At 47.0% G+C, this 8,221-nt stretch overlaps 1 protein-coding gene across 3 annotated transcripts in view; it reads left to right on the top strand.

Moving 5' to 3' along the window:
- LOC144490605 (bone morphogenetic protein receptor type-1B) overlaps positions 1-2,304 on the top strand; it is a 43,381-nt gene extending 41,077 nt beyond the window's left edge. For all 3 annotated transcript variants that reach the window (XM_078208480.1, XM_078208343.1, XM_078208415.1), the window contains one exon: positions 2,179-2,304. In XM_078208480.1, the coding sequence (XP_078064606.1) occupies positions 2,179-2,304 (126 nt within the window). The remainder of the gene's footprint in view (positions 1-2,178) is intronic.
- Positions 2,305-8,221: the final 5,917 nt, after the last annotated feature.

Genomic DNA, 8,221 nt, shown 5'->3' with positions numbered 1-8,221 from the left:
CAGGCAACCCCCCCCACACACACCCCCCCCACACACACCCCCCCCAACCCGGTTTGCTTGTTGTATTCCCCCCTATTGAAGCCCCCTCACTGCCACTAGATTAATAGCAGCCGTGACAGGATGAGGTCTTTATGTGGGCACTAATCGGTCATTCAAGGCCTTCAGAGGGCTTTGCACAGGGGCCCTTCAATCACAGATTAATCAGGGTGGAGCAGGGTCCCCACAAACTACCTCCTCACCGAATTAAATGCCCCCCCCCATCCCCCAAACTCGCTACAGGGGTAGACACAAGATTCCACCACCTCCAGGGGAAGCCCAGGGTGCAAACGTAAGGGAGTCACGAATAAATTCAACAGAAACTTTTCTCTGCTGCCTCTGTGCTGTCAGATAATTGGTCCTACCTCCAAGTCATCCCAACTGCCCTGCCTCAGCTCATTCAGAGCTGACCACAGCCCTGTCTTTGCTACCGCCAGAGATGATGACCCACAGTGCTCTCCAGACCAACCTGCCACTTTCTATCCTTCATAACTATCAGCACATCTAAGTCCTTGCCGTCTCTATCCTACCCCACCCCAGGTTGTTCCTCTCATCACAGTCACCTAAGAGCTTTAATGTGTCATATAGCAATACAGAACTTGTGTATTTCTGAAAAAAGAGACATGTTGTCAAAGCTTTTCATCTTGCACTTACCATATTCTTGCGAATTGTTCTGATGAGTGCAAGGTGGAAAGCTTAGACGTGTCTTCCTTTTTCAGCAATACTCTTAACTTGTACACAGACCACTCCATGCCCTTTGTTCCGCCCCCACTCTGCAACTTTCTCCAGCTCCTCTCCCAAAACTGGCATCCGGAAGGCAGCGTTCATTCATAGAAACCCTACAGTACATAAAGAGGCCATTCGGCCCATCGAGTCTGCACCGACCACAATCCACCCAGGCCCCTACCCCCATATCCCTACATATTTACCCACTAATCCCTCTAACCTACGCATCTCAGGACACTAAGGGGCAATTTTAGCATGGCCAATCAAACCTAACCCACACATCTTTGGACTGCAATTGGCTAACATGCCTTCAACATCCCAGGCCCGATTTACTCCCGCAAATCCCTGCATTTTCCTCTCCTCGTTTCAGACCATCTCTAAAGTACACATTCCCCTTGCTCGATTTGTAGCCATTTAGATAATAATCTGCCTTCCTGTTTTAAAGTTTATTTATTAGTGTCATGAGTAGGCTTACATTAACACTGCAATGAAGTTACTGTGAAATTTCCTGGTGCCTGTTCGGGTACACTGAGGGAGAATTTAGCATGGCCAATGCACCTAACCAGCACGTCTTTCAGACTGTGGGGGGAAACCGGAGCACCCGGAGGAAACCCACGCAGACGCAGGGAGAACATATAAACTCCACACAGACAGTGACTCAAGCCAGGAATCGAACCCGGGTCCCTGGTGCTGTGAGGCAGCAATGCTAACCACTGTGCCACCGTGCTACCAAAATGGATAACTTCACATTTATCCACATTATACTGCATGAATTTTGATTTTGATTTGATTTATTATTGTCACCTGTATCAACATACAGTGAAAAGCATTGTTTCTTATGCGCAATACAGATAAAAACATACTGTTCATAGAGAAGGAAATGAGAGAGTGAAGAATGTAATGTTACAGTCATAGAAGGGGGGGTAGAGAAAGCTCAACTTAATGCAAGGTAAGTTCATTCAAAAGTCTGATGGCAGCAGGGAAGAAGCTGTTCTTGAGTCGGTTGGTACGTGACCTCAGACTTTTGTATCTTTTTCCCGACGGAAGAAGGTGGAAGAGAGAATGTCCGGGGTGCGTGGGGTCCTTAATTATGATGGCTGCTTTGCCGAGGCAGCGGGAAGTGTAGACAGAGTCAATGGATGGGAGGCTGGTAATCAGGGATGTACAAGAGGCCAGAATAAGAGGAGCGCCGAGATCTCTAAGAGTTATGGGGCTGGCGGAGGTTAAAGGAATGGGGAGAGTTGAGACCATGGATGGATTTGAAACAAGCGATTTGATTTACATGAGACGATTGCCACATATTAGTTTGTCAACAGAAGCCAGCGGGGGCAATTGTGCAAAAAACGGTAAAACGGACAGTTTGCTTTGGACAGTTGCCACATCTTCACCAAGTTGTTTGTATGTTTGCCCCCTCAGTGCTTGAGACAAATGGGAAAAGTGATGGCAGAAAGCTGGGCCCACAACCCAGCCTCCCGGCTAACCGCCCTCCGAGTGAAGAAAACCTTGGCCAAAATGTCCGAGTCTCAAGATATAAAGCTCTGATGCAACAGCGGAATTCTGCTCAGTCCCAGAAACCCTCACCTAACACCGAACCCACGGCAGCTGGGAGAGTGACAGCCTTCCGACCCCTTTCCAAACTACCTTCCTATTTCTGAGTCATCTCAATCCCACCGCCCATCGGTGTGGTGGTGGGCTGGTCACCGAGGGAGAGATGAACTGTCGCAACCCCCGGAAATGGCAAAGGGAGCATCCACCGGACATTTTCTTGCTTGCGTAGTGTCGAAAGCAGCAGGTATTCAGAAGTCAACGCAAGGGGAGGGGGAGGGGGAGGGGGGTTGCATGTTTGCTTTCCGTGAAAGCTGCTCTCTTGGTTGTTTATATTTTTGAGAAGTATTATGCAATGAGAGACTCAAAAAGCCAACTCCAATCTGACTGGAATTGTACGTAAGCTGAGTGGGTAGCTCTCACCGTTACCACTGGGGTTTGGTGTTTCGCTGAGCTGAGCTTTCAGAGAAAGTGAGGACGAGAGACCGCACTCTGAACCAATTAAGAGTCTTAACACAAGTTCATTGTGAGGCAGGTTGCCTATATCTGTATACCCCATTGTGGATTCATGAAGATGTTTCTATTAGATTGTGTGCTTGGGCAATTCTCTGACTAAAGGGCAGAATCATAGAATCTCTCCAATGCAGAAAGAGGCCATTTGGCCCATCGAGCCTGCACCGACAATAATCCCACCCAGGCCCTATCCCCGTAACCCCAAGTATTTACCCTGCTAATCCCCCTGACACCAAGGGACAATTTAGCATGACCAATCCATGCTAAACTGCACATCTTTGGAGTGTGGGAGGAAACCGGAGCACCCAGAGGAAACCCACGCAGACACGGGGGGAATGTGCAAACTCCGCACAGACAGTCACCCAAGGTCGGAATCGAACCCAGGTACCTGGCGCTGTGAGGCAGCAGTGCTAACCACTGTGCCACCTTGCCGACAAGGAAAGTATGGCATTGACAGGAACCCACAGCGATGTGTGAGTTGGATTGTAATGTGTTCACCTGAATTATGGAGCCATGCGAAACCATCTTCAGATGGTGTAATTGGTCAGATTAAGTTGCCCGGTTAGAAGACAGATCTGATGGACATCTATGATTGGGCCTTTAACCTCTTCCTGAAGTACTGTAGTAAGTACTCCACTATATAATTGGTTCACCTGACCAGGTCATTCTACCTGGGACTGGAACCATGCCAACACCTTTCTGTTGAATGTATCTCCAACAAGCTTTACACTTCTTCGCCAGTCCTATTTGTGTTAGGGAAATAGTTTCAGCGGACAGAAGACTTAAAGAAGGATTCTTCCATTATAAAAGGCATCATTTCTGTGTTCCCATTGGGTGGGGGGGTTGTTAGCACTCTTGGACCTCATGACAGACAGCCATTGTCTCATGGGTTGACAGGGAGCTTACCTTGTGGATTAACAATGGTCTGGTCACTGGCATTCAGAGGCTAGCTGGCGAGGAAGGAGCTCACCACCTGCAGATGTTTACAGAGTAATTATCCTGAAAATCTCAGGCCCTCAAGAGGCTGATTATTTGCTGAGAGTCATTCCCTTTTGGAAGTTTCACCTCCATAGAATGGCCTCATGGAATCTGAGAGATGAAGTCCCAAACAATGTAGGGAGGGAGACGTGTCACAGTGTAAATAACCAAACTGTGCCTGCCCAAGTCCCGACCACTGAGATCTCCCCATCACATGTCACTGCTGGGTGCCCGTTCCCATAGGGGCACGAACTGTGCATGATTTCTCTTGTAATTCTTTATTTGCCTGATGTGTCATTTACCCTCATTGGCCCCCACGTGGTTTTTTTTCAGCATGGAAACAGGCCCTTCGGCTCAACTTGTCCATGCTGCCCTTTTTATTACCACTAAGCTAGTCCCAATTGCCCGCGTTTGGCCCATATCCCTTTATACCCATCTTACCCATGTAACTGTCTAAATGCTTTTTAGAAGTCAAAATTGTACCCGCCTCTACTACTGCCTCTGGCAGCTTGTCCCAGACACTCACCACCCTCTGTATGAAAAAATTGTCCCTCTGGACCCTTTTGTATCTCTCCCCTCTCACCTTAAACCTATACCCTCTAGTTTTACACTCCCCTACCTTTGGGAAAAGATGTTGACCATTTAGCTGATCTGTGCCCCTCATTATTTTATAGACCTCTATAAGATCACCCCTAAGTCGCCTATGCTCCAGAGAAAAAAGTCCCAGTCTATCCAGCCTCTCCTTATAACTCAAGCCATCGAGTCCTGGTAGCATCCCAGTAAATCTTTTCTGCGCTCTTTCTAGTTTAATCATATCCTTTCTACATTAGGGTGACCGGAACGGTAACACTGTATTCTAAGTTGAGGGGGCATTTTGGGAGATTTTCATTTATCGCCAGAACTCCATTTCTTTCCTCCTTCACTTTTGCGAGTTTTCTGTTTATGGAGTCGAGAATACTGGATGGATAATACTGAACTGTCAGTGTTGGAACGGAGTGTCAGAGACTGTGAGCAGTGAGCACCCTCGCTGGTCTGGACGATCGAAGGGGAGTTGCAGAGTTGAAGGTGCCTCTACTCTGCCACAACAATCCAGCTGTAACACCAACATCGGGAGGTGTGTCAGGCTACATTTTCCTCATCCTCACACCCTACTAGGTAGCAGTAACTAGTAGAGACCAATTTGTTTTAAAGTTTATTTATTACTGTCACAAGTAGGCTTATATTAACACTGCAGTGAAGTTACTGTGAAAATCCCCTAGTCGCCACACTCTGACGCCTGTTTGGGTAACACTGAGGGAGAATTTAGCATGACCAATCCACCTAACCCCAGTACATCTTTTGGACTGTGGGAGGAAACTGGAGCACCCGGAGGAAACTCACGCAGACACGGGGAAAACGTGCCGACTCCGCACAGGCAGTGACAAAAGTCGGGAATCGAACCCGAGTCCCTGGCGCTGGGAGGCAGCAGTGCTAACCACTGCACCGCCGTGCCGCCTAAGCACCTTGTGCTTTTTTTTAAGGCGAGAATAGATCAATTTTTTTTTAAGGCAAGGATGGATAAATGGTTGAACAGTAAAGGAATTAAGTGTTATGGTGAGTGGACGGGTAAGTGGAGCTGAGTCCACAGAAAGATCAGCCATGATCTTATTGAACGGCGGAGCAGGCTCGAGGGGCCAGATGGCCTACTCCTGCTCCTAGTTCTTATGTTCTATATTCTTTTGATAACCATGATGACTCGAGCTCAATTGGAGACTGATTTGCTTAAACCTATTTCAGACGGTGGAGAGATGGATGTCTTCACTTGGTCTCTCTGAAGTGAACTGAAAGCTCGGGTCACTCGAGGTGTTTCATTTTACCCAGCACCACCACCGCCCCCCCCCAACTTGTCCAGTCCCCATTGTCACCAATCACCGCTGATGTAAGACTACTGATAAATAACCTTTTCCATTCCTGTAGATGTTCAGTGTGCATGGTGGTAGGTATAAACAGCAAGAATGGGGCCAGAGAGAATGTGTCTCAGCTGCTTAACCTCCAGATAGATCACTGAAATAAACTTCACCACAATGTCAGTTCTGATCTGGGCTGAGGGTAATCCTCATTGTTACTTCAAGGAGGATGATTTTTTTGTTTGTAAATCTTCAACATTCTATATGTGCTCAAACAGTTGAACAAATGCCTCCCACCTACACGTCTGTACCCTGTAGTCAGTCAGTACGTGAAGCCATTGTGTCCAGCTTGTTCACAATCCGCGTAAGTTGGAGTTGGCTCTTTGGCTGTTCAGGGATGTATGTGCTTTCCACTCTGATAGGGAGAGGGAAGAAAGTAACTGTTCAAACATTGGAAGGAAAATGTTGAACTCTTGTGTGAAGTTGTGCCATTGCAGGGACTGTGAATAAGAGTGCTGGACAATCGAAAGGTCTGCTGCTAAGGAGAGTTGGTGCAGCAGTCAAAAGCACAAGATTGGGGTTTATTTGTGTGAATTTCTTGTTAAAAAACAATGGACAAACCCTTTAAAGACCTGTTGGGTTTATGCCTGAGCAGAATGTGCTCCCACAGTTCTTGAATGCACCTTTATCTTTCTCTGACCCGAATCCCCGTCCGGTTATTTCAGCCCTGCACTCCCTCCCTCTCTCCACACTCCACACTAGGCGATGGCCGAGTGGCATTATCGCTAGACTATTAATCCAGAAACTCAGCTAATGTTTTGGGGATTCACGGCAGCTGGTGAAATTTGAATTCAATAAAAAATATCTGGAATTAAGAATCTACTGATAAACATGAAACCATTGTGGTTCACTAATGTCCTTTAGGGAAGGAAATCTGCCGTCCTTCCCCGGTCTGGCCCATACGTGACTCCAAAGCCACAGCAATGTGGTCGACACACTAACTGCCCTCCAAGGGCAACTAGGGATGGGCAATAAATGCTGGCCAGCCAGCGACGCCCATGTCCCACATGAATAAAATGATATGTCCACACACTGCTGTATTGAAGGGAATCATTGCGTGCTCTGCAGAGAACTATCTGGAAGTCCACACCTCTTTTTCTTTTAAGATTGGTGAATGGTGACCAATTTCAGTCACGTATACTCTGTGTATTCACTGTCAAACCTCACCATCTGTTCCTTCCAATTCCTCCCCCCCCCCCCGCCCCCAATATCTGACCCCCCCACCCAGTGAAGCCAAGGCAGAACGTGGGTACGGGAGATATGCCAGTCCTGCTCAGTGGGCCTACAACATCGGTAACTTGTAAAACTGATGATGTGAGGGATCCAGGGTTCCCTCCCAACCCCCTCCCAAAAGAATGCGGGTGTTGGTCTCCGATCTCCGTGTGGCCGGGCAAGTTGAAATCGGGGACAATGTTGGAACGCCAGAACTTTGCGGAGAATGTGGTATTGTTGGGACGCTACACACAAAACTCTCTCCATTGTATAACTGGAAACAAAGCATTGTTTTTTTTACATCTGTACAGATGAGATTTTTTTTAAGAAAAGCTACACAGCTCACTGGGGAACAGTGCCTTATTTAAACTGTATATAGTTGTAAATCAGAGGGATTAGAATCCAGAATATTAGTTGTATATGCTATAAATATGTACTGTGTTTACCCATTCCCCTAATAAACAAATTCAGACAGTGACATTTGCAACTGGTGTCTGCGTGTGTGTTTTACTCAATCAGCCATATTTCTAACTCAGTGACAGGAAAGAAAAACTTTAAATGCACTTGTGATCCAGGCTGATTCTAACTGTTAGTTACCCTAATCCCACTTCCTGAAGGAACAGCATTCTTTTCATTTTTACATCTTCAACAGTCCATTGAGACATAAACTAAAGTGCAAAATACTACGGTGAGAGAAGTATGTTCCGGCCATTCACACCAGTAGGATTTTCCGCTCCCGCTGCAGTGAACGAAGTTTTGGCTGAGTGCCAAATTCTCTGTCCTCTCTTGCAGCCATGGCAAGATGTGAATGGCCGGAGAATTCCGCCCGTGGGCACTGGATAATTGTGCAGTTGCTCCCATTTGGTGAAGTGACGACTCACATTGGGAGAACATCAGAAATGCTGGTTAGTAGAGAATTCTAGTTTAAAGTTTATTTATCAGTGTCACCAATAGGCTTGCATTAACATTGCAATGAAGTTGCTGTGAAAATCCCCTTGTCACCACACTCCGGCGCCTGTTTGGGTACCCATGATGTACTTACCTTGCAATTGTGTCTCTGTCTATATATGCCGTGTTTGTGAACCTACCTCTACGCACCTGATGAAGGAGCAGTGCTCCGAAAGCTCGTGATTCCAAATAAACCTGTTTGATTTTAACAGACATCTTACTGTTCAGGTACACTGAGGGAGAATTTAGCATGGCCAATGCACCTAAGCAACATGTCTTTCAGACTGTGGGAGAAAACCGGAGCACCCGGAGGAAAC

The sequence above is a fragment of the Mustelus asterias genome, chromosome 1, assembly GCF_964213995.1.
Source record: "Mustelus asterias chromosome 1, sMusAst1.hap1.1, whole genome shotgun sequence".
In the NCBI taxonomy this organism is placed as follows: domain Eukaryota; kingdom Metazoa; phylum Chordata; class Chondrichthyes; order Carcharhiniformes; family Triakidae; genus Mustelus; species Mustelus asterias.
This window is presented reverse-complemented; position numbering and strand designations above follow the sequence as displayed.